Source organism: Vanacampus margaritifer, chromosome 18 (genome assembly GCF_051991255.1).
Source record: "Vanacampus margaritifer isolate UIUO_Vmar chromosome 18, RoL_Vmar_1.0, whole genome shotgun sequence".
NCBI lineage: Eukaryota > Metazoa > Chordata > Actinopteri > Syngnathiformes > Syngnathidae > Vanacampus > Vanacampus margaritifer.
The window spans coordinates 5,338,856-5,366,328 of NC_135449.1; the positions used below are offsets into that span (position 1 = coordinate 5,338,856).

A 27,473-nucleotide genomic window follows, 5' to 3' on the forward strand; every position below is an offset into this window, starting at 1 on the left:
TTTTTTTTTTTTTCATTTATGCTATCAATTACAATTTAATTATATACAAATTTTGAATCAGATTGCTTACAATAAACAAATTAATGAGAAATACTTGTTTCTCGATGTGTGCCGGTTTGCTGAGGTTTTTTACCCCCCAAATCCATCCTTTTTTTTTTATCCTTCCCCTTCATAATGATTTTCTTTTAGTTATTTTATTACAGTAAAGCTGTTCTGATTCCGATTTTTTTTTTTTGGGGGGGTTGCAAAATGAAACCCTCTTATAATCTGGAAAATATATTTTGATGTATAGAAAACGATGAGTGAGACGTTATCATTTACAATGAATTAAACCAATGACCTTCAATACTTATTTAAAAAAAAAAAAAAAAAGCCTGACTGACTATTACCACACTGTCCAGTCGTTCTTCTGCTGGTTTTAGCAGTTCTCCTCCTTGTGTGTTTTGAGCACCCTAACCCCCCCCCCTCACTTGAGTGTGCATCAACGCTATTGATTGTCGCTGATGCTGTGGACAAAGTCCATGTGACCTCCAGAGGGCCTTAAATACATCATTGTCCCAAGCAAGAGGCCTCCCGAGACATTTCTTACTGACTGAGTTGCGAGTAAGCACTCGGGAGGAGCAACTTTGCTTGTTGTTTGTACTTTCCGGCAGGCGGTGGCAGCGTTTGGCCCTCGGAGTCGCTATACGAGCAAATAAAACGCGGCTCCGATTCCTGTTCGCGGCCTCCCTCTTTTCTCAATCACGCCTCACTGAAACTTCTAATTGGCGTTATTAATCAGCAATCATGTCGAACACCCTCGCCCCGCGCGCGGCTCGGAGTTGTTGACGGAAAGCCCGACGAGACGTCCACTTCACCTGCCGTGAAAGTACCTCGCGCACGCAGTCGTCGGATTAATTAACATCGGAGCACGTCTGTAAACAAAACGCGCTAATTAATTCAATGTGTCAAGCTTCCTGTTCCTTGGCGACCTTTTTTGGGGCGAGTCATCAGACCTAAATGTAAAGTTTACGACGCGGCTGCCTTAAATGTAAATGCGGTCACAATTTGCTCTTTACCAAAATCCATTTGAAGGTTTTTGTAATGCTTAGTAAACCTGAATGTAATTGATACTCAAAATGAAAGGGACCACATTAAAGCACTCCATGACGCTGGATGGCTTTTGTGTGACTATTCATGTCTGACTGGCTCAAATTTGGCACTAAAAGGGTGAATTCAGTTAGAAATCGTTAATTCCTGTTCAAAAGGACTAACTGTTGAGTGTTCACTGAAATTGAAAAGGGTACGCATTAAAGCGCTCCATTATGGACTTTTTATGATGAGTCTTTCTGACTGGTATATAATTGAGTATAGAAAGTGAATTCACTTTAAAATGACTAATTCCTGTTAAAAATTGTAAAACAACAAAAGCTCACTGGAACTGAAAAAATCCGCAATAAAGTACTTGATAATGCCGAGTAGCCTCTGCTTGACAATTCGAGTCCAACTGGCTTATATTTGGGTCTAAAAAGATGAAACTGGTTTGAATTGGCTTTCATGTTCAAAATGACAAAATGATCAAGAACACACTGAAACCGTAAGAACTCACTGGAACTGAAAGGATGCGCAATAAAGTACTCAATGATGCTGGGTAGTCTACAAGACAATTCACATCCCACCGGCTGATATTTGGTTCTAAAAAGATAAAACTGGTTTGAAATGGCTCATTCATGTTCAAAATGACAAACACATAGAAAATAAAAAAACTCACTGGAACTGAAAGAATCTTCATTAAAGCAGTCCATAGTGCCAGGTGGTCTCTTTATGACAAATCGTTGTTCACTACCACAAAGTTGAGTCTTTAAAGGGGAATTCACTTTGAAATTCCTCATTCTTGTTAAAAATTGTAAAACTATGGACAAGCCACTGAAATCGCAAGAGTGCGCATTAAAGCACTCAATGATGTCAGGTGGTGTTTTTATGGTAATTTCTTTCTGACTAGCGAAAACTCGAGTCGAAAAGGTGAATCTACTGAAATTTGAAATTCCTTATTCCTTTTCTAAAATGCAAAACATAGAATTGAAAGAATCCACATTAAAGCTGGATTACTTCCGTGGAGTGTTTTAATACTGCATGCCAATGTGGGTCAAATTTCGCCGCGGTAGCTAAATCGTACTCAGGGGTTCTGCCCCTCTGTTTTCCTGCTTTCCATTTCCTACCTGCCCCACTGGTCTCTGCGTGCGACTTGCTCACGGCTGATGATTTCCGAATGGATTCGCCACCGGCCCAAAGAAGGTCACAAAAGGCCGAGCAGCGCGTCCAAGGCTGGCTGCTCTGGACCCAAGCACAGCAGAGATACTCCAAGCATGGATGATCTGAATCATGAAGAATAATGTTTAGCCGGGCACATGATTAGAAATGTTAATTTTTTTTTTTTTTTTGGAAAGGGACAGAGACTGGCATTTTGGAGGCTTTTGGCCGCCGGTGCGATCTGGCTCAATTTGCCAGCACGCTCCGGCTCCATTTGCCTGTTAATGAGCGCTGTTGTCGGGGGTGCCCATGTGTGCCGTGTCGCCGCGCTCGCTCGCCACCTTCGCATGACGCCGTGACCGCCGAGGAAGATGGCAGCCGCCGTGACAGATGTTCCCCGTCCTGGGGAGGGAAGCCACGGGACCGACGCCATGCAGTCAGAGGGGCCCGTGTTTGTGTGTTTGGCACGACAACACCTGAGCCTCCTTGTTTAGCAACATCGATTATCGACTGTTGCACTCAGCTAACCTCCGATGCAAGTGGACTGTAACGGTAAAAAAACGACATTCTTGCATCTGCACAAATTTGACGTATGACGTACTGTTCCCCACTACAAACTTTCATTCAAATCCATTTTCGTTGTTATTTTTAAATAATAATAATAATCCGATATTTGGCAGAATAAAATTCCAATAACCGATTAACTCATTCACTCCTAGCCATTTTCACTGAAGCAACCCCCTTCGCTCCCGGTTGTTTTACTGTATTTTGACTGATTTTGCAAGGCCCACAGAATATTCAGTTTTATTGCTATAAAAACATAGAACCTACCAAAAAAAAAAAGATTAGAGTCCCTTCTTTCATATGTAAAAAAAAAAAGCACATTTGTATCTGTTTCCGTTTAGCAGCAATTAGCATTAGAATATAGCTAAGTTTCATCATTATTCACAAAATCTGTTGAAAACACTGTCAAAAAAAGCTTGTTGCAACATGGCCCTGGCTGATCTCTTATACTCTGCTGCCACCCGCTGGCCATTTTTTGTAATAACTACTATTGCTTTAAGCGACCTCTTCAGGTCAGAAGCTGCATCAAAGCCTTCTGTATGTTCTAGCATTTAAAAAAAAAAAAAAACATTAAAAAACATATAAATATGTTTTTGGGAGTGAATGACAAAGTATTATTGTAAAGACAAAAGTGTTGATGTGAAACGCGCCCATAAATACAACGTCATTCGGGCCTCATGCCTGGTTAAGCTTCCATGTCTCTTCCACATCCCGTTAACAGACGTTAAATTAGCTAGCATTTCCAAACCGTCTTATAGATGAAGACTTCCCATAATTCATCAAATTACTTTTTGAAGAAGGAGTAAAAATGAAATGGTGTTCTGTGATTGATAATATACAGATGTAAATATGTCGCCCCCTCCTGCCTCCTTCCATCTGGCAGGCACCACTTGAAAATTCTTAATCCATGAGCAGCCACGGAACATCACAAATTAAACATGTTTTACTGTCTTGCCCTCTTTTTTTCCCCTCCCCTCTTCTCTCCTTTTGCTCTTTCCCTCCCTTCTTTGGATCCCGCCGTCGCTCAAATGCTCGCACTCGCGCTTCCCTCCTCGCATTCATTAGCCGCCCCGGCGCCATCGCGGCGCCATATGACACCGTCATCATTTGGTAATTAAACCTTTGCTCGTTTGAATATGAAAAGCTGGCGAGGGTGCTGTCGTAAACACCGTGGCACAAAAAAAAAAAAGAAGATTAAAATGAGAATTCGAATGGAGGGGCAAAACAACAACAACTGGTAGGGAAGGTTGCACCGTAAATTGTCAAATTCTAATCCGACAGATGGCGTTGGTTCGAATATTATTTTGGATTTTTTACGTAATTTAAAAATAGTATTTTTGCTTGTACACAGTATTTTTTTTTTGTTCTAGAATGTCCATGTGTCCGTGTGGTATTATTTTAAATTATTTTGGATATTATTTCTGGTATGTTTAAAGACTAGGGGTGTTAAAAATTAATGTGTTAATTTTAAGTTGATTTAAAGTTCCTTTAATGCCACTCATTTTTTTAACAGGCGATTAAAGACCGCCCCTTACTTGGAAAGCCTGTACTAAGGGAATTCAATCGCAAGGCAGCAGACACGTCCACGTCAAAATTGAGCAGGAATAAATCTAATAATAATAATGCATATATTTGTAGAGACTGTGGTCAAGTTGCATTTTATTTACAATTTTAAAAATGTAAAGAATTTCCCAAGTTACTTCATGTTAAAGATGACATTTGATGAAAAGGAAAATGCACTAAGCTGTCACCAATGTCTTACAAATGCGATAATGCCATCAAGTGGCAGAAAAATTACCTGAGCACGAATCAATATCACATTCATTTTTTACTCTATAGTAAGTTATTAATTTGCTGTTTTTAATTAAAAATATATATATTTTATGAATTATGATGAAATGACTGTTACAATGACTAAAAGATGCACCCATATTTCTATTAGTTTAACATTTTTTTCACTTTTATGTTAACGAGTATAAAAACGAATACAAATAATTTATTGTACATTTAGAAAATATTTGTAAAAATGTGCGATTAATCGTGAGTTAACTATTGAAGTCATGCGATTAATCACGATTAAAATTTTAATCGCCAGACACCCCTATTAAAGACTATTACTGTTGTCGCTGATGCTCAAAAACAAAACATAAGTGATATGCTAGCTCTTTTGGGGGGGGACACAAATGACGGAGCCCAACGAATTCTGCCTAGCAACACGTTGCCACACGGTCAGGGTTAGTCTCCTATTTTCGCAGTCGACGGTCCATTAGCTCGTTCCGCAAATAAAAACGATGCATCCTGCGCACTTTCCTCAACGAAGAAGAAGAGCGAGCGACGCCATTCTTTTTTTCAAGCCCGTGAAACCATCGATATTTTTTATGGCCTCGGCCTTTTCGAGCGCAGAAGTAAGCAATGACAATAAAGCAGTAACAGACACGGAGAGGTGGCAATAACATCACGGTGGCACGGAGGGGATTTTTTTTATTTATTTTTTTTTAAAGTTCAACCTTACATGATAAGCGCGGCACATAACATCAGCGTCCCCGTGCACTAAACACTCTTATGGGGCCGCCAGACAATCAAGTCTGCTCGCTCGCCTGCCTGAGGACAAGCACACACACAATCACACACACACACACACACACACACACACACACACACACACACAACAAACACACATAGAAGAGAGGAGAGCACAGTTCCAAAGTACCGGCTTCTTTACGAGCACTAAACAATCCCTTCGGAGGGGGGACGGAGGGGGGGGGGGGGGGCGTGGGAGGAGAGCCCAGCCTCACTTGGCTGTGCATCAAGGTCGCCATTTTCATGGCGCTGACGCCGCTGAAGGTGACAAGACGCATTTAGGGGAGTGATCGGGAGCTCCGTGCGGCCGTCTAACGCGCAACATCATCCTCACAATAAAGAAAAGGGCTCCCTTTATTGTCGTCGTGATGCTCAGCGTTGATTGGAAACCATCAGATATGTCGCCGGTTCCAACGCGATGCTAGCTTGACTCGGAGTGGCGTGCAAAAAGTGGGGGGGGGGGGGGGGGCGGGGAGGGCGGAGCATCCACCTGATGGGGATTAGTTGGATTGAGATTATTACCGATGGGAAATATAATATCGCCTCGGTTTTTTTTTTTGTGATTAACCCCCTTTTGGGAATTTTGATGGTTCTGACCAAGCAATTTCAAAATAAAATACTGCCCGCTCGCTCCCGGTTGTTGTACTGGATTTTGACTGACTTTGCAAGGCCCACGGACAATTGTGTTCTGTTGCTATAAAAACATGGAACCTACCAAAAAAAAAGATTAGTCTCTTCTTTCAGAAAAAAAAAAAGATATTTGTATCTGTTTCCATTTTGCAGCAATCAGCATTCAAGTTTTACCAATAATCACATTCCTGGTGAAAACACTAACAAAAAGAGCTTGTTGCAACATGGCCCTGGATGATCTCTTATACTCTGCTGCCACCCGCTGGCGTTTTTCTTTTCTTTTTTTATTATTATTACTACCATCGCTTTAAGCCACTTCTCCATGTCAGAAGCTGCATCAACACCTTCTGTATGTACATTTTTGGGAGTCAACGGCAAAGTATTTAAAAACGTTTTTACACATTTTCGTGATTGAATGAGTTCATGTATGTATTGTCTTTTCCCCCATAATAATCGATGGAATAACAAATTACTAGGATAGTCAATTCTAAATAAAAAAATAATGACAATTTATGCAAGGACAAAGATCATGTTAATAATGATTTCTCGCAATAATTACGAGAAAAAAAAACAATATCCAAAACGCGCTCTTCCATTGTTTCCATTTTCAACGATCATTTAAACAACAATCCTAGACGATCACAATGTCCCAACACTGGTGAACTATTTTTGGAACAGGCCCACGGGCACCACGTCGACGGCCCTCGCACTAGCGGCTCCCTCTAGTGGTACGTGAAAGAATCACTGAAGGGTGCGTTACGTAAACAATTTGTTTTGTTTAGTACAGTTGAGTTGTATATAACTTTTAAACACATTTTCATTAAAATTTTGTCAAAATTTTTTTAATTTAAACTTACGATATTATAGGAGTACTTCTTTTCTGTGCATAATGTAACAGTAGGTTAGAAAAATTTAAAATACTTTGATTTTTTTTTTTTAACCCCTAGGCGTTATTGTGACCATTTTTTGTCTTTTTCGTTGGTTCTGACCAAGCCATTTCAAAATAAAATACTGCCCACATAAATGAAAAGAACAATAAATTAAAAGAATACACAGCACTGTATTTGTATTTTTTTCTTTCTTTCTGGGGGTCTTGGGTTAAATGAATACCTCAATGGAGACAAAGGAATCGGAATAGCTGGGGCCCGAGTAGTAACATTTAGTGGGTTCAAAGCCCCCCTGCGTCTTTATTATGCCCCCACATGGACACGAGCTCTGTTTCCCATATTGCCGACATGCGAGTGGAAGCTGTTGGCTGTCTGCTCGGGACGCAGGCGGCTGGCGGGCGGCAGGCTGGGACCCCCCCACCCCCGGGCTCATCCACAGTGGGACGCCATTCTCCAACAGCCAGGCAGGACCTGCCATGGGCTGGGGGGGGGGGGGCAGCTGCAGCCCTCCTGCCGCCATGTATATCATTTCTATGAGTCAAAAATGGAGATGTTCCACGTATGTGACATTGACCAAAAAAAAAAAAAGACTCAACTATAAAAGGGGTGCACAAGTTGAAACTATCCATGTGGAAAGGGTTCAAATTCCATCCCCTGCAGTATGAACAACCCCTACTGTACATAAAGAAGACTTGCTTTTTTTGACAGGAAACAGTCCTATTTTTAATCCAGCACTGCAGGGCACATTTAATAATTAGGTGCGAATCTGCATAATGAATGAAGGCAGAAGGGGACTTTTAGGTCTTAAGGTGCTTTGAAGTCATTTAATTCAGGTGCTTTAGAGGGATTTCATCAGGTTATGTCATGTAAAGCTGAGCTATACATTTGGAGACACGTGCGTTATGTTTATTCATGTTCGTATGCAAATGAGATGTAAATTCGCCTCATGATTGGCTCCACCCGGGGCAGCCTAAACTCAAAAAGTGTCTGACTGTGCTCAGAGTGCAAAAAAAGTCATTTAATAAAGTGGTTTCTCATCAAAGTCGTGTTAGTTTAGTTTTTATTTATTTTTACAATGGTATTTATTTTTTGTTTTTATGTTGTGTACTAAAATTTGTGCTGGAATATCATTATCATGTCTTGCAAACAGTGTTTAGTTTTATATTTCACATGCATCAAAAAAGATTCTCGGATTTGCGGAATATTCTAGAATGTTTATGCAATACTTTTGGAATGCTTAAAAAAATATGATCGGTATGTTTTGCTTTAATTATGAAGTCATTTTGGAATATGTGGGGCATATTTAGGAATATTTATGTGTTGTTTCTGGAATGTTATTTGAAATATTGACGTATTAATTTGGAATATTTACACTATGTATTGTGTATGCTTTATAATTTGTTTGTTCTTTTTGGAATATTAATGCTGTATTCTTGGTAAGTGGTAGGAATTTTTTTTAAATGTTCATGTTGTATTTTTTTGATTATTTGTGCACTTTGGAATCTTGAAATATGGGGACCTGCGTCCTATTTTGTGATTTAAAAAAAAAAAAAATTGGGATGTTAATTTATTCATATAATATTTTACAATATTGATGCAGTGATTTTATGTTTCTGTTTATATTAATATTATCATTATTACATTTAAATATGTATGCTTTTTTTTTTATTAATGACATTCATTTCAGGTCATATTGTGGAATTTGTATACAATTGTTGTGGACTATTAATGTAGTAACTTTGGAATATTTTTAATCAAAATGTTCTCATTAAAGAGTATTTAAGGAAATTGTTGTTGTTTTTTTATACCATGCAGTAATTTTGCAAGAAATTTGTAGTGCTTTGGTAAAGTCTTATTTTTTTTATTAATATTTGGAGTATATTTTTTATGTGATATTGTTAGAATAAGCATGTGGTATTTTGGGAATTTATTAATAGAATAGAATATTAATATTTTCACATAAACTTCAAAGCCGTGTGAAATCTCTTATCGATTAGTGATGTCATCAGGACAGTGGGGTGGGGGCTTGGGGATATGAAGTAATTAATTATAATTATAATTAGTAATACGTGCTCCCCACCCTCACAGATTATTCCTCAAATCAAAATATCATAACAATAACATAAACTAAAACGTTTTTTTTTTTTGGGGGGGGGGTCCTACAGCGTGTGTGTGTGGGAAGGGGGCTGCAAGAGAAGGGAGTTCCTAAGGAAGGGAGGGGGTGAGAGGGGGTCTGACTAGAATAAAAAAAAAAAAAAAAAAAGGATGTTGCTTTAAGGGAAATGTGCAACCGGCCGTGAAATTACAGCCTATAGTGCAACATATTGTACCACAAGCTCTGTCCAAAAATACTAACAATGAAATAATAATAATAATAACATCCTCAAACCTCACCAAGAGGTGGTATTTACAACCCCCCCCCCCTCCCCCCCACAATTCCGTATTAAAATATTAATAGTAAGAGAGCAGAAAATGTCAAATCATCGTATATTTATTTGGATTGTTTTGGCAATTGCACAGTGAGTGTGTTTTTTTTTTTTTTGTATATTCCTCTCTAATTTGCATATTAAATACTGTGCATCATTTAATACAAGTACAGCTTTATCAGCATGAACATGGAAAATAGATTTAATTTGGCATTTTAGTTTGCAATATTTATGATTATGATTTGTTAATATATGTGTATGTATTTATATAATTTGTGCTGATAAAATTGTTTGAAAAAAAAAAAAAAAAAGGCGGGGTAGTATATTACCTGCAATAAGTTTGGACTTTTGGGAGCAAAGTGAGTGCTTGTGAAACTCTACAGCGCCATCTACAGAGGAAGGATGGTACTGCGGCATCATCCCTCATCACTTCTTGTCTTCACCTTGGACCAACAAAAATCATCACACAATTAGTTTGCTCTTAATGGCCTGCATGGAAAGTTAGCATTTGAAAAAAAATGAAATGGAATTATTTCATTTCAGTTCAAGGGAACAATGAGGAGGTCATATTTTGGGCACATTCGTTTGAAATAATAAGGAAGTATTTTTGGAAGATATATTCCATGCATGTTTAGGGATTTTTTTGTGTCATTTTGTGGAATGCTTAAATATTTTGGGGAAAATATGTTATTTTTCATATTTCATTTTCATACAGCATGTATGTATTTTTTTTTTTAATTTTGTTTAAAGTTCAATATATTTTTGGTGATCTTCAGGTAATATATAATTATGTCTTGGATTGTGGAATATTGAAGTCATTTTGCAATACTTGTTTTGTTTGTTTGTCTTATTTACTTTGTATTTAGGGAAGTTTGATTCAAGAATATTTACAGTACAGTTTTTTTCATGTTTAGGGATATTTATTTCATGTATAATGGAAGTTATAGTTCTATTTTGTTACACTTGTGTGCATTTTTTCCTCAAAAATATTTATGTAATATTTCTGGAATAATTTTGGGATGTTTGTGTCATATTTTAGAATATTTAAGTTGTATTTTATATATTTTTGTAAATCATAGGTGAATTTATCAATCATATTTTTAAATGTTTACATGACACACATTATTCTTTATTTTTGGTTCCTTACCATGACACTAAAATAAAATAAAAAAATGTATTGCAATAGAGCCTACAAAGTGGTAAAACAAAATATACACTCTATAAACTGTACAATTAAAGGCCTACATGAACTGATCTAAAAAGTCAATTACAAGAAAAATGTCAAATATAATACCTGATAATATTACCGCATTTGAATTTGTTTACTTAAGATGTGGCATAAAAACACTAAATATTAACATCTTGTTAGCATGTTTTTTTTTTTTTCCTTTTCTTCAATTCATACAATTCATTTAGATTTACACATTTAATGTCAATGTCATGAACACAAACTGATGTTCCTTATTTGGACATGCACTTCCTGTAAATGAGTCAGACCACCTCATCTGGACTTTTTTTTTTTTTTTTTTTTTCGTGTGTGTGTGTGTGTGTGTGTGTGTGTGTGTGTGTGTGTGTGTGTGTGTGTGTGTGTTGGCATGTACTGCCTTTGTCTGACAAGTCAAGCATGGGGGTGTGGGGGGGGGGGCGTACAGAGAAGGTGGGAGGGGGTACTAGTAGTGTGTGTGTGTGTGTGTGTGTGTGTATGCTTGTCGCTTTTAGAGGCTCGCACACACCGAAACGGGCTTCATTCCCGGTGCAAAACCTCCACGCGAGCACATCACCGCTGCACTTGGTGGGGGGGGGGGCCCTGCAGCCGCGCACGGATCGTGGGGGAGCTATAACCGAACCGAACCGAGCTTCTCAACGCACCCCGGAGCCTTACCGCGATGAGCTTCCCGCTCGGTTTGCCGCGCTGAACCCGAAGAGTGGGTGGAGGGGGGGGGGGGCGACGCACCTGCCAGCCCCCTCGACCGGACTGCACACCCCACTAAGCCAGGCAACTTTTGCGGTCTCTTTTTCTTTCCGAGGAGGGGGTGGCAAAGTTGGCCCTCATATGCGCGACTGTTTTGCGGCGGCGGCGGCGCTGATGGGGGGGGCGGCGACGAACGCGTCGTGATTATTATTTTTTTTTTGTATTCCTTGACATTGTAAGCAGGCGACACGGCGGCTTGGGTTGATTTGTTTTCTTTCCTTTGCTATCCGATGGATATTCACTGCAAGGCGGACCCCTTCGCGGCCATGCACCGTAAGTAGCACAACGCCACTTTCATTCGGATTTGGACGATGATTATTATCGCGTAAACACGTGCAGCAATATGCTTAAAAAAAAAATAAAAAAAACTGCGTCCGTGCATAATCATTTCAGTGTGGAGTCAAAAATAGTCTAATTCAAGTGGATTTTTTATTTTTTTTTAACGTGGAACATTATGAGCCTACTCGCACGTGCAACTTGATAGGATTTGATTCGAGTCAATAATTGATGCTTTTTGTGCTCCCCTCATTCAGCAAAAATAATAAGCACGGTAATATGAGTTATTAAAGCTCGATTAATTATTTAACATTAAGCTGTGAAAGCGAGGGAACCTAATATGAGCAGGGATGCTGCTACATGTGCACTGAGGGGAACTTGTTTTTATTTTTTTTACGCTTATTATATTCACTTTAATTTGATTTCTTTTTGTGGTTTGATGTACAAAAATATTTTAAATTGGATTTATATGACGAGATAGGCCTTTTGTGGACTAAAAACGTTGGGGTTTTTTTCTGGGACTATTTGAGGACTCTGGCCTACTTCCTATAATGTGAATTAATTCACTATATAGTCTTTAATAATGTGCACTAAGCTTTAAAAAAAAATAGCTTTCTTAAACTGCTGATTTAGAATAGCACAAAGTGATCTAAGATGAGTTTTTTTTTTTTAAGGGACAAATATATTGTGCTAATCGTGTCACGTCTCATCTTGTGATTGTGTTGGCATTTACGGCTTTATGTAATGTTAGGCTGCCGGTGTGTGTGTGTTGCTGTTGTCTCCCACGTAGGGCACGGGGGTGTGAACCAGCTCGGCGGGGTGTTCGTCAACGGAAGGCCCCTCCCGGACGTGGTGCGCCAGCGCATCGTGGAGCTGGCCCACCAGGGGGTTCGACCGTGCGACATCTCCCGGCAGCTGCGCGTCAGCCACGGCTGCGTTAGCAAGATCCTCGGCAGGTACTGAAAGATTCACTTTGGACTGGGTGGTATCAATTATTTTTGATATATTTTCCACTGCTGGGAGGTTAAGCAAAAAATGGAGGTAAAATGCACTATATATTTTTTCTACAAAAAAAAAAAAAAAGAAGCAAACTTGAATTTCACGTTTTTCTGCAGTTCTTGAAATTTTGCACAAACGAATGAATACATGTGAAAGATTTTTTGATGTTCAACTTCCTAGTAAATACATTTTAGTCAAATAAGTGGTTATTATTATTATAAAAAAAATTACACAAACCAAAGCATTCGTGTAATTAAATGCATTTAATGTTGTTTTTAAAGATCATTTTACACTTGCAAAAAATGGTAGTGCTCCGGTTTTATGCATTTTTAACTTATGGGGATTTATAAATGTATGAAAAAAATTGAATATTTTTTTAAGCGATTCAACATTTGTGAAAAAGAAAATTTCTGTTTTGGTGAAAATTCTGCAAACAAACGAGCATAAATGTGTAAAAATCGACACCCTCCATATTAGGGTGACTGTATTATTTTTTATTTTTTTGCAAAACACAATGTATGTGCTTGCAATGTAATCAATAATTCTAGAAAGGGGTACATAGTAGTGCATGGTTGACTTGCCCCTGGATGCTTTACCTTCTCTACGCCCCCCTGTCAAATATATATAAGGACTCTTTTTTTTTGTGTGAAAACGGCCGTAAAAAATCGTTTCACATCAAATCCATAAAAAAATAAAAAATAAAATAAAATACAGCCTACACTCAAGTGTTTCTTTTTTTTCTTCTTCCCCTCTATGGGCGCAGGTACTATGAGACTGGTAGCATCAAACCAGGCGTGATCGGGGGCTCTAAGCCCAAAGTGGCCACGCCGAAGGTGGTGGACAAGATCGCGGACTACAAGAGGCAGAACCCCACCATGTTCGCGTGGGAGATTCGCGACAGGCTCCTGGCTGAGGGCATCTGCGACAACGACACGGTGCCCAGCGTCTCGTCCATTAACCGGTAAAATGGCTGCAGGGTCATTTGTTTTTGTTGTTGGATTAAATACGTCATGCAAATAAACACAATTTTGCATATAAAACAATTAGCATTAACACGAAGCAATAATATGCTATGCAAAATGTTCTATAGGCTACAATTTATATTGTTACGTTTAAAATAGGGATATTATTATGCTTATTGGTGTTCCTAATATTTTGACCCTTTCGTTTTGCTTCAAAATAAAGTCACATTAGGAGCACCCATCAAAAACGCAGCATTCGTATTGAGGGTCAAAACAATAGGAACAGCTCGCAGTATGATGCAAGTGCAATCCACATTATTTTATTTTCTTGTTTTTAAAAGGCAGATAAGTTTTTGAGTCAATGTTGCTAAAAATTTTGACCACGTCAGTCTGCTCCGAAAATGGTGATCATAAATATGACATCATATTTTTTGTCAAGGCTTGAACAAGCTCGTTCGGGTGTACCTAATGAAGTGGCCGTACAGCGCTGCACGCGTCCACTCGGCGCTTGGTGGTGGCGGTCCCTCGAGCAATCACAGATCAATATTAAGGGTGACCACATGCCTTTTGGCGCCATAAAGCAAGCCGATTGGCTTTCTGAGCATGCGTGCAGTGGCGGAAAGGGGGCGGGGCCACCACTGCAGGCCTGTCTGTAAGATTTAAAAACAAGAAAAAAAAAAAAAGGGGTGGCGCCTTGGAATGAATGTCATAAAATAAAATAACATGTAGTCTTTTTTTTTTTTTTGTGGTGCTGCATTCAAGGTATCATTTTGATTATGACATTTTGATGTTATAATATTAGGATAATAATGCTCATTTTTTTAAAATAGTTATATAATATTGCTGAATATTAATAAACTGTACTTTTCCTCACAAACGGATGTATTTTCCTAACAGACGCACGCGCGCGCGCGCGCGCACACACCCCTAGTGATGAACTTTGCTTAAGACGCACTGTTCCATAGAGGCATTACATTTTAATGAGCTGATGGGCGAGAGTGTGGACACGCACACAAGCGCACACACATCTTTTAAATAAGAAAGGGCTGAAGAAAATTCATTTCATGCTCTGTGCTCGCTTAAAAAGGCGACCGAGACACGTGCATGTGCGATAAATCCAAAACGCATGTATTAATGCCATTAAAAAAAAAAAAGTCTTTAATCTACTTTTTAAATTCCAATTAAATAGTTCTAGCTGGACCCTTTTTTTTTTGTTTATGAAATTGAATTGAGAAGGGTTTTAATTCCACACTGTCAATTCCTATCAGGTTTGAGTCAAATGGTGGCATTTATTATGTGGTATTTCCAGGTAAATGTTTCAGGTTGTTATATAGCGTTAGCCTAATAACGCAATCGCCAAGTAAGTCATTTTTGAATGCTTTCGGAAAACAAATGTTAAAAATACAAAACATTCAATAAACAAGAAGACTCGAGTTGTCTCGATACAATCCACAGACAAAGAAGCACTTTTTTTTAGCAAGCATATTGACTTTTTTTTTGTTTAATGATTTAGGCAACTATGCTAGTAGGCTAACGATAGCATAATATGATGTCTGTCGATCTCAGATTATCCAAACTATGTTTTAAGAAAAGTTTCAAGTTTCAATACTACTGATTCAGAAACAAAGCGATTTTAAAATCTCTTGCAGAAATTGTTTCAGAAGACTGAAGTCAAACACCAGAAAAAAAAAAAAAAAAAAAGAACTGATAAGTAGTTTGAGAGTTTACAAATTATGGTGACAGGTCACCTTCTCCCCAGGGCTGCCGCTCAGACGGAACAAATCTAACGCCAGCTAGCGCAGAGGAAGGGGGGGGGGGGGCAATAAGGAACTATTGCTTTCCTGTCACATGTAATTTATAGCCCTCCATTTGCATCTCTTTGCCCGTGTGGCCTAATCCCGGACTTTTCCGATCGATGCGGACGAGCATGCTGGGCGGTAGGGTGTTGGTGGAGGGGGGGGGTGTCTCTGGTACTGCAGAGGTCTGGGGGGCTTACCAGTAGGATGAAGAGTAGGGGGGCTGAGTCTGTTAGTGAATCCCAGGTAGTCACAGATGGCAAAATGGTGGTCCAGAAAGTGCACTTTCACTTAGCTGATACGGCCTCGTGGATTTCGATAATTAGGTGACATCAATCCCAGAGTTTGCTGTGATGTGTGATGTACCCCCCTCAGACTACTGCTTTTGACACGACAAAAATAAGAAAGGGGAAATCGCCTTGTCCCGGAACACTAGCGGTCTAGAAAACGGATGTACGGAAGGAACGGGCAGACGTTTTGTTTCCAAAATCCAAACATTGGCAACTTTAGGCTCAAGCGTTTATTCCAAATGCCGATGTTCCCAAACGGCAGTAAGAGCTGCTTGGACTGTTTTCCAGGATCATCCGAACAAAAGTGCAGCAGCCCTTCCATCCGTCGCCCGACGGGACGTCCCTGTCCACGCCAGGCCATACCATAGGTAGGTACCGACTCTCGCAGCATCGCCGCCGCCACCATTAGCATCATCGTCGCTATCAGCGACATCAGCGGGATCTTGAAATGGACTCACAGCAGGTCTTGATGAGTTTTTTTTTCTCTTAGTGCCAAACACGGTGTCTCCGCCAGTAACCAGCGCCTCCAACGACCCCGCGGGGTCCTACTCCATTAACGGCATTCTGGGTATTCCGCGATCCAACGGTGAAAAGAGGAAACGAGACGAAGGTAGGATATGTTTATCGAAACAGGCAGTCAAGCCTTGCCACTGGGGTGTCTGTTTTGTTCCTTTGACATTTTCACAACTTGGGAACAAAACTGTCTCCAAATAGTTACCCCTTAAACTACACGACTATCTCTTACTGTAAGCCTGCGGCGAGATGTCCGGCATTTTCCCCCCCAAAATACATCATTGTTCCCTTAGGGAGACAATGGCTCGTCCTCAATGGTTCTGCTTTTATACCCTTGACATTTCCAGCTTGGTCAGGATCCATTAATCTTAAAAACCATACCGCCACCTTGGAGTCTAGCAGGTGATCCCTATAGGGTACACGTGCAGTAGGTCTAGTTTTGAGAGAGTCTTACTCTGGACAGTCTTGCATCCGCCATTTTCCCCACAATTAGGTACGTTTGTTGTACCCTTAGGGAGACAATTGTTTGTCACTGGGGTGGCATCCTCAAAGGTTCGTTTTTTTTGTCCTCTGCAGTTTTCCAGCTTGGTCTTGATCCATTGATGGTAAAAACTCGAAAATCCAGTCCATTAACCCGTGGGCAGTATTTTATTTTGAAATGGCTTAGTCAGAACCAACAAAAAGCCAAAAAATGGTCACAATAACGCCAAGGGGTTAATTATGCACCCCAAAGCTCCATCTACCTTGCAAGTCATGTCATATCCTACTGTACCCTTATTTAAATTAAAAAAAAAAATCCTGAAAGATTCTCTACTTTTATACCCTTTAGGAACGCTCATGAGCACTTTTGATTGGCTGATACCGTACACCCGGTGATTGGAATTTGTTACCACAGCAAAATCACTGCCATGAATTATTTGCCTACCCCGAACACTTAGAGACGTTCATTTGGTTTCGGACGTGCCGCTCAGTGCGTGACTAACTTCTGGGATGCAATGGCTTGTCACTGGGGTGGCATCCCTCCAAGGTTCGTTTTTTTTGTCCCCTGGAGTTTTCCAGCTTGGTCTTGATCCATTGATGGTAAAAACTCAAAAATCCAGTTCATTAACCTGTGGGCAGTATTTTATTTTGAAATGGCTTAGTCAGAACAAACAAAAAGCCAAAAAATGGTCACAATAACGCCAAGGGGTTAATTATGCACCCCAAAGCTCCATCTACCTTGCAAGTCATGTCATATCCTACTGTACCCTTATTTAAATAAAAAAATAAAAATCCTGAAAGATTCTCTACTTTTATACCCTTTAGGAACGCTCATGAGCACTTTTGATTGGCTGATACCGTACACCCGGTGATTGGAATTTGTTACCACAGCAAAATCACTGCCATGAATTATTTGCCTACCCCGAACACTTAGAGACGTTCATTTGGTTTCGGACGTGCCGCTCAGTGCGTGACTAACTTCTGGGATGCAATGGCTTGTCACTGGGGTGGCATCCCTCCAAGGTTCGTTTTTTTTGTCCCCTGGAGTTTTCCAGCTTGGTCTTGATCCATTGATGGTAAAAACTCGAAAATCCAGTCCATTAACCCGTGGGCAGTATTTTTATTTTGAAATGGCTTAGCCAGAACCAACAAAAAGCCAAAAAATGGTCACAATAACGCCAAGGGGTTAATTATGCACCCCGAAGCTCCATCTACCTTGCAAGGATATGTTATATCCTACTGTACCCCTATTTAAAAAAAAAAAAAAAAAATCCTGAAAGATTCTCTACTTTTATACCCTTTAGGAACGCTCATGAGCACTTTTGATTGGCTGATACCGTACACCACTGCCATGAATTATTTGCCAACCCCGAACACTTAGAGACGTCCATTTGGTTTCGGACGTGCCGCTCAGTGCGTGGCTAGCTTCTGGGATGCAATAGCTTGTCACTGGTTCGGCTTGTATTCTTGACTTTCAGACTTGGTCCTAATCCGTTGGTCCTAAAAAAAAAAAAAAACTCTCCAGTCCTGTAGTTAATCCATGTAGATTTTAAGGGACAGACACAGAATCCTACTGTGTCTCTATTTGGAACAAAAAGAATCCTGAAAGGTCCTACTTATGGACCCTTACAACCCATACAGCTCTCCCAGAGTCCAATAATTGTTCTTAGGGGGTCAAATTAGTGTTGCTTTGAGGGACTTCTGGTGTCCTCCTATTTCTTGACTTCCTCAAAGATTCCACTTTGTACCCTTCATCCGTCCTAAAAGCAGTCTAGTGACCTCAGAGTAAGATAATCATACCTACATTAGCGTAGATTTGAGGGAAATAAATGAACCTTTTCAACAGCACAGAATTGGTTCATGTCTCCAAAAAGACACCAAAAAAAAAAAAAAAAAGTGAGGCTCATTCTTTACGCGCTGTGCTGAAGTTGCAACTCCAGCTCTAAAAGGCGCCACCGTTCCAGGCGATGACCCTTTAATAAAACACCTGAACTCGGCTACACTTGCTGTGTCAATCCGCTGAGGAGTCTTTTTGATTTGAAGGCACGACCTCCACTGTTGTCTCCCGCAATTAATCTTTATGGAAGTGATTAAAGGGCTTTAGATAATTACATGTCAAGATGATGTAGCCGACCACCCGGGTCAGTCAAGAAAGCCGCGATAGCTCTGTTTTTTTTTCTCTCTCTTTCCCCCTCCTGGAACAAAAGTGCCTTCGATGGCTGGAAGAAGGCCTGAGGCTTTTAATAGATTATTGGTTCTGTAAGCAAACGGCTTTCTTAAAGTCGCTACATGCATGAGCAACTGATAAGAATGGCTAAGGAGGTGCACTGGTGTTGTGAGGTGTGTTTTGGAACGATGTGAAGTTCCAGAACGAGAGCTAATCGGCGCGGCGGCCGTTGACATAGCGTCGTCTTTGTTCTGGCGTTTGCGGGATATCGAAGGGGGGGGGGGGGGTGATGTTTTTATGTGGTGGGTGGTGCTTGGAGGTGGGGGCGGGTAAGGTCGGGGATGACTAATGACCTGTCAAAGGTAGATTTCCTGGCAGAGATATAAAAGCCAGCATGACGTGGGCCCGGCAAATGACATAATCAAGGGGGAGGAGATGCGGTGGCGAGAACGTAATGCGAACGTCAGGTGTTTTCCGGAGTTCGTTTGGAGCCGTCGCAGGACCTCTCGTATTAAGCGTAATGTCTCGAATGATGGAAGGTGCATATTTTCATGCAGATTGCTACTGAAGGGCAAAATGATATTAAAGGGCACGGAGAGGAAGAGCTGAGCTGTTGAGCGAACGTCCTCCAGGTGCTTCCGTGCTCTCAATTGATTCTCCTAATGTGACGCCATTTTGGGGGGGTTTGTCAAGCCTTGTAACGTGGCTCGGTTCAGCAGATTTCCATTGGTAAACGGTCCCATAATATGACTGTCACGGTGTTCAGTACCATTGGTTGGGTATGCTTCAGTTCACTTTTTTTTTTTTTTTTATATTGGTGAATGAAACACTGTCTCGTCAGTAATCACAATCTTCATAGCAACGCTAGCATGGTCCAGATTACCTTTCCTTAACCGGAGGTGGCAAATCTAGTTCTAGAAAGTAAAAAACCCTGCCACAGTTTGCCTATAGCCCCTTGTGCTAGCTAGCTAGCTCCCTAGCAGGTAACTAGCTTACTCTCTGGACCTGGACCACAGTTTGCCTATAGCCCCTTCTGCTAGCTAGCTAGCTCCCTAGCAGGTAACTAGCTTACTCTCTGGACCTGGACCACAGTTTGCCTATAGCCCCTTCTGCTAGCTAGCTAGCTCCCTAGCAGGTAACTAGCTTACTTTCTGGACCTGGACCACAGTGTGCCTATAGCCCCTTGTGCTAGCTAGCTAGCTCCCTAGTTAGTTACCTGCTAGGGAGCTAGCTAGCTAGCACAAGAGGCTATAGGCTAACTGTGGCAGGGTTTTTACTTCCTGGAATTTGATTTGCCACCTCTGTCGTGAACTGAACCTTACCATTCGCTTGAAACATTTTACATTTGTGAGTGCCAAGGTCTTAAGTGGTGCTGGTTCTAGTACTTAACTGGAGCCACTAAGCTCAGGAGTAGTCATCATTAAAAAAAAAAAATCTGTGAACCTTGCCGACAAAAACATGGCAAGTGAAGCAAGGTCGTATTCAATACAAAAACATTCTATGTTTTTCATATGCATATCGTTGGAAGAACATGCAGGAAGCAAATTACAGCTAACTGTCAAAAAAATTTGAGAACCTGGTCAGAAAAATGCAGCATGAGAAACAAGGGTCTGTTCTTGTCCCACTTTGTTTCTTGCAAAACACAAAGACAGAACCTACACGAGTGCCTCGTCATTTTTGTTGATGATGATCAGTCACAATAAACAGCGCTCCATGAATGTTGCTTTCAAGCGCATTGTCATCAAACGCTGCTGGTTGCTCGCCACTCCGTGTCAGCTAATGTCTCTGCGCGGCCTCGTTTGCAGTTGGTACATATTGTGCGCCGCTCGCTAGGCTGTAGTCCACAGTCAGTAAACGCCGCGACCGCATTTCCTCGCAGCGAGGCCTCATTTAACTCGGTAAGCCGCGTGATGATTATGGCGAAAGCAGTCATTATCAAGGCTCGGGAAAAACACACACACACACACAGGGACGAGCGGCAAAGGAGGGGGCGGGGTTAGCGCGAAACAGAGCGGCTGAGTATTTGTTCCCGTGGCGTTCTGCCAAGGAAGTTTCCCAGTCAGCAGTGCCCCTAAAAAGAAAGGTCCCAAATTACGGCGGCCATGTCGAGATAATGCGCTGTGACACGCGTTTATGTACGCTGGGGCCGAGCCAGAGGAGCTTCAGGGGCACAGGTGTCATAAGAGCCATTATCGGCAGCCATTGTGCTGCGGCAAATTAAAAGTAGCATGTTACACTTGGCAGCCATTGTTGCAGGGAGCCCCCGAAGATGGCTCCTTTGGTGACCGCGGCTGTCCGGGCGTCGCACTAAAGTGACAGATATTAGAATGTGCACCGCGGCAGAGAAAAGCTATTACTGCGCACATTAACATCCATGTACAACCCCCACCTACTGAGCTCGAAGGTTTCAGTAAAGACAAAAGGAGATGCTTTCTTGAAGTCTTTCGACATACAATGTGATCTCAAAAAAGTGTCTCGTGCGTGCCAAAGCAACAGGTGGCGCCGCTAACTGCGAATTCTTCGCCCATTTTGATGTTGGAAGAATTCAGGGAAAAGACACCAAAAACATCAGCTCATCAAGGAAAGGCTGTAAATGGAGTTATGATATAATTAATTTATTGTCATTTCTTTTCCCATGTTCTTTTTAATATTTGTAAAATATTATTTTGTAATTTATTAGGTTATTTTGTAATTTGTTAGGTTATTGTCATAAAATATCAAACAAAACATTTTCATCATTATATTACATCTTCTTGTACATATTTGAAAAATCCTAAAAAATAGATATATTTTAAGTAGGTGTGTCAAGCGATTAAAATTTAAATCTTAATTAATCACATGAATTCAACAGTTAACTCATGATTGATTGCAAATTTAATATCTGTTCTGAATGTACAAGAAAAAAAAATCAAGTTTTCATACTCTTGTTAACATAAAAAGAAATATGGCTCCAAATATGGCTCCATCTTTTAGTCATTGATGCAGTAATTTCATAATTCATAAAATTGAATTAAAATTAAAAAGATGTACTGTGGTATTTATTTGTGTCGAGGTCATTTTTCTGCCACTAGATGGCATAATTGCATTTGTAAGACATCGGTGACAGCTCAGTGCATTTTTCTTTTCATATTAAGAGCTATCTAATCTTTAACATGAAGTAACTTGTGCAAATTCTGCACATTTTTAAAATTGTAAAATATAACTTGAAACCAATCTCCACAAATCGATGCGCTATTATTACATTTATTACTGCAAAATTTTGACATGGACGTGTCTGCTCCGTTGTGACTTGAATTTGTACTTTAAATTAATTAAAAATTAACTTAAGCTAAAATAAAATTGGGCTAACTTGACAACCCTATTTTTAAGAAATGAAAAAATAAATAATTCACATTTAATACTGAAGTAAGTAACTTCCTGGTCAACAAACTGCTCTATCAGACTCGTGTTGGCTTCTCAATTTTGTGATTTATGGGCGAAATAGGGCAATACATTTAACGAGGCGATCATGCCATATTTCAATAAGTCGGCGGGCGAGTGGCGGCGAGGATGGATGGATGAGATTCCTCGTTCGGGATGCAGCGATATTCATTATTCCTCATCTGGGAGCGTCATGAGGTGCCGCGTGGAAGGATGAGCGATGGAGCGGGCCACTATTGCAAACTATTGTCTTGATGAGGCCTTATGGAAATATCACAAATCAAATTGCAAATCAAAACAATTCATTTAACTTAGGGTTGACCAATCTGCGGCTCGGGGGCCCGAAAAGCACTCGCCGATTGAAAAAAAAGTATCAAGAAGGAATTTTTGATTCATGTTAGTTGTATTCAAGTTATTTACCGTTAATCTATGTAGAGTATCTGTTGATGTTATGATAATTCATGGTATGTATTTTAGCACTTAAAAAAAAAAAATGCCTAGAAGTCAAACGTGACTATTAATTCCTGCCTAATCCATTCCCAACAACACATCGATCGAAACAGATTGTGTATTTCATTCATGTTTACATCATCAAAGGGTTCAATTAGGATGGCGCAAACACACAAAAAAAGTTCTTCTAATTTGATGCAAATGAGTTTTGATTTGATTTTCCGTTCGGGAAAATGACAACAATACATCGGGGGGGGGGGGTTGGGCAAGCATATGCATGTTGACATGTTATTTTAACAAGGAAGTCGGCCGCGAGGATCAAACCATTCATCTAAGGTCAGGGGTTGTGACCTTAAGGTGGCAGCTCTTATTTTATTGTGTCAACACTTTTACTCTGAAAGTGCTTCACTACAATGTGAAGGAAGAAGCTACTCTCTCTGTTTGCATTTCTTTCTTTTTTTTCCCTAACTTTTGGCGGGATCTACCATTCGTCTTGGAACCCCTACCCTGCTGGGGGTCGCGACTGTCTGGTGGTGTACCCGCAGAGAGGCGTCTGCTTGCTCGGGGTGTTATCTAATCTGGTGTGGGGGGGGGGTGGCGGGGTTCTCCCTCGTTAATACGGACGGATGTCAACTTGAATAGACTCCACTGCCGCCGTGATCGATAAATACCTTGGGAACTTTTTGTAGTAACAATAACAATTTATTCAAAGTCACTTCAACACATGTAAAAAATAAATAAATAAATAAATAAATAAAGTGGCAAAAAAAGAAGAATCGCCTACCATGACAACGTTGGAGTTGATCCGTCAGCTGGGAATCAGGATTGTGGGAGGGACGTCGTCGATCCGACGAGTGTGGGACGTGCGTCCCGCTGCGGCTAATGACAAATACGAGGGAGGTTATTGATCTGGCAAAGGTGTTGGAATCCAATGAACTAATGACTTTAAACCACAAACACTAAAATTAGAACAACTATTCACTTTTTTTTTTTAAACACCTTAAGATGCTATCCAAAATGCCCTGAAGTATGAAAGTCGGGTGGTAAACTTCTCAAGATGATCATTTAAAAACGGCTAACTAAGCAACTAAAGATAGTCATTTGCAATCAACTATATGCATTATTGAGTCATGGCTAATAAGAAAGTAGTAGTGCACTTCTGTTTGTTTTTTTGTTTTTCTAAATCAAAGCTAAACATTTATTCTACAAGCTAATATTTGTAGGATAAGTGAAAAGCATTTTTAGGTATGGTAAATAGGTATGTTTTCAACACTTGATATAGAAAGTTAGAATTTTGTATTAAAACAGCAAAAATTAGCACGTCAACTTGTTTGGAATTTTCATTGCTATCTGCAGATTCGACAGCAGTTTACGTTCAACACAAAATAGCTTGCTTTAAATCACATAGTCTTGATCAAGCAACATGTAAATATCCTCATTACAAGTGATAATCCAAAGGGAAACATGGACTTCACTTGTTAGCTAGCTCGTTAATCCTTTTCACAGCTAGCAAGTGTATTTAGTCTATCTATGCCCAACTAAGCTATCTTGCTTTTTATTGTAAATGGTAATAATAATAAACGGCAACCAAAAGGTAAGCCCAAACTTTGCCTCGTTATCTTGTTCCCACTACTGTGCTATTAGATAGTTAGCATATTGACGCTAAGCTAAAACAAGATAGCTAGCTCTAAATCTTATATTATCAAATAATGTGAAGCCACAAAATGACATCAATATAATGTGACAAACCAAAGATTTGAAGGTTTTCAGCCAACTAACGCCACCATATATCGTGTCATTTATTTGCGTACATAAAGCAAATTAGCTTTATTTAATGGTACAATACACACAGAATTTACACTGTCAAATTGATTTTCTGACTAATTAGCTTTCTATTGGGGAATTTAAAGAAAACACAACTAGTGCATTTGATTCCTCCTCTAGCCGGTGTAAAAAAAAACATTCGGCAATAACCCTCCCGAATGGTAATAGCATGCTGACATGATTGATCAAGTGAATTCCGTAAGGGGGGGGGGGCAAAAAGGCGGGATTAAGTAGAGTATTACAGGCGCAATGAGTTGAGGCAGGATGTTCATTTCGAGTCCATTTCAGCTCCCTCTTGCCACCACATCAGACAATCAATAGAGCGCTTGCATATCATACATCACCGCTCTCCCGCCGCAGGGGAGAACATAATCTACCGCAAATTTAGAACGACGGATTTGTAAAGTAGTTCCATGCTTTCTGGTTAGCGGAGACCAGCGATATTAGGGTGTAAAAAGTGACGCTTTTTTTCAACTACGGTACTTTATTGCCACAAACCGGCGGACAAATCGGCAACTGCTGCCTCCCTTTTCCGCCATGATGTCAGTTTGTAGACGCCGTTTGCTAACCAAAACAGCAGGGCCTACCAAGATACACAAAAAGCCGGTGAGATTGTGGATTTTGATGGCACTAAGGTTTTTATCAGTGAGGTTATACAGTCTTTAACTCATTCACTGCCATAAATTCATTAAAAAAAAAGAAAAAGATGATTAAAAATCAGGGGCAACAGGCGATTATTTTTTTAATTGTGATTAATCGCATTAATTAATCACAAATTTCATATCTGTTCTAAATGTATAATAAATAAATAAAATTCTAGGTTTTCATACTCTTGTGAGCAAAAGTGGAAAAAAAATGTTAAACTAACAGAAACATTAAAAATGAATTTTGGACGTTTATAGCCGTCAATGGCAGTGAATGAGTTAAGAAGTTTATGCATTGTAGTCCTCAATATTAAAGTCCTCAAGTCTCTTGACATACAGTAAATTTCTTTGGGTTGGTCGATTTTATTTATTGTACCGATTAATTTAAATTTATTAATTTATTTATTTATCTTTAAGAATCTAAGATTAAATTTTTCAATCTGCATTTGAGTAAACAAACATGACCAGCCAGTATTTGCGCAAACTACGGTTTTGACAAACATGGCGGGTGGGTCAGCGTGTCGACTGTCGCTCTCTCTCCTTGTAGATGGTTCAGATGGTTCTGGCCCAAACAGTGATTCTCAGGGTAGTGTGGAGAGTTTACGGAAACACCTGAGGGCCGACGCCTTCACCCAGCAGCAGCTGGAAGCGCTGGACCGGGTCTTTGAACGCCCCTCGTACCCGGACGTCTTCCCGACATCGGAGCACGTCAAACCGGAACAGGTTAGTGGAGCTGTTTTTTTTTTTTTCATTTTCTTTATATTTTGAATTGAGCACAAAAAAAAACAAAACATTGATACTCCATATCTAGAGGCTAATTAAAGCTGGCCACCAAGAAGAAATGCGGCAGGAGGGAATTGCCTGGAAAACTCCCACGCGTTATTGATTTTGCGATGAAAAACACATTCCTTGCATGGGCCATAATTGAGAACAACAGTACATCAACAGGAAATTAATAAAAATGAGGAATTTAATATGATGCGATACGAAAAAGGTCACTGGGTTGTCACTGGCTTTTTAGTTCATGAAAAATTTGCCGATTGATAACCTAACATTTTCCTATTGATATATAATGACATTAATATCATACCAAAAAAAAGCTTCTTTTTTTTTTATTAAAAAAAGAAGAAAAAATATAATTTGTTGGATATTACTTTTTTTTTATTATATATTATTATAATATATATATATTACTAATAATAGCAGAAATAGTCATAATTTTATAGGCAATGAGTCATAATGGAAGAAAAAGTCAAAATCACTTGAACTAAGAAACAATATTTTATAAGGAAATGGCAAATAGAACGAATTTGCCGATTGATAACCTAACATTTTCCTATTGATATATAATGACATTAATATCATACCAAAAAAAGCTTCTTTTTTTTTAATTAAAAAAAGAAGAAAAAATATAATTTGTTGGATATTACTTTTTTTTTTATTATATATTATTATAATATATATATATTACTAATAATAGCAGAAATAGTCATAATTTTATAGGCAATGAGTCATAATGGAAGAAAAAGTCAAAATCACTTGAACTAAGAAACAATATTTTATAAGGAAATGGCAAATAGAACGAATTTGCCGATTGATAACCTAACATTTTCCTATTGATATATAATGACATTAATATCATACCAAAAAAAGCTTCTTTTTTTTTTAATTAAAAAAAGAAGAAAAAATATAATTTGTTGGATATTACTTTTTTTTTTATTATATATTATTATAATATATATATATTACTAATAATAGCAGAAATAGTCATAATTTTATAGGCAATGAGTCATAATGGAAGAAAAAGTCATAATCACTTGAACTAAGAAACAATATTTTATAAGGAAATGGCAAATAGAACGAAATAATCTTCATACTAAAAAGTCGTAATTTTAAAAACAAATGCCTTTTGCGAGAAAAAAGGTTGTAAAAATATAATAAGAATTTTTTTTTTTTTTATTCAAAAGTTATACTTACAAGCAAAAAGTTAAATTCTATTTAAGTCAAATTTGAGAAATTTATTTATTTATTAAAATTTGTAATTGTGTGAGAAAAGGGCACAATAACGAGAAAATGACAATGACATGAAAAAGTCAAATTTGATCAAATGAGTCATATTTTTAAAATTTGAAAACAAAATGCCACGATTTCACGAGGGAAATGGCATAGTTAGGTGGAAAAAGCGGCAATTTTACAAGAAACATTAAGAACCACACCTTTAAGCGTTTGCAGGTGAAAGGTCACATTCTGCTGTCGATATGTTAAAAGCTACTGGGACGCCACCTGATCAAAGGGAGAATTACTGCAGCAATAGAAAAAAAAAGAAAAAAAGACATATTTGTTCAACAGTAATTATAACTTGAC

General features: G+C 39.3%; 2 protein-coding genes across 24 annotated transcripts in view; one reads left to right on the forward strand and one right to left on the reverse strand.

Moving 5' to 3' along the window:
- The window catches only part of fbxl15 (F-box and leucine-rich repeat protein 15), a 158,969-nt gene that overhangs the window by 81,910 nt on the left and 49,586 nt on the right, over nt 1–27,473 (reverse strand). For 18 of the 22 annotated variants that reach the window (XM_077550693.1, XM_077550682.1, XM_077550672.1 and 15 more), the window contains 3 exons: nt 23,426–23,520; nt 9,646–9,759; nt 2,199–2,354 (listed from right to left, as the gene is read on the reverse strand). The gene's annotated coding sequence lies outside the window, so the exon portion shown is untranslated. Of the gene's footprint in view, nt 1–2,198; nt 2,355–9,645; nt 9,760–23,425; nt 23,521–27,340; nt 27,412–27,473 lie in introns of those variants that run through there. The other 4 variants (XM_077550674.1, XM_077550676.1, XM_077550686.1 and 1 more) reach the window with 4 other exon arrangements.
- LOC144038298 (paired box protein Pax-2a-like) overlaps nt 11,084–27,473 on the forward strand; it is a 30,405-nt gene continuing 14,015 nt past the window's right edge. For both annotated transcript variants that reach the window (XM_077550662.1, XM_077550661.1), the window contains exons 1-6: nt 11,084–11,561; nt 12,355–12,520; nt 13,327–13,524; nt 15,900–15,979; nt 16,102–16,221; nt 25,657–25,832. In XM_077550662.1, coding sequence (XP_077406788.1) covers nt 11,519–11,561; nt 12,355–12,520; nt 13,327–13,524; nt 15,900–15,979; nt 16,102–16,221; nt 25,657–25,832 — 783 coding nt within the window. In that variant the 5' untranslated portion in view covers nt 11,084–11,518. The remainder of the gene's footprint in view (nt 11,562–12,354; nt 12,521–13,326; nt 13,525–15,899; nt 15,980–16,101; nt 16,222–25,656; nt 25,833–27,473) is intronic.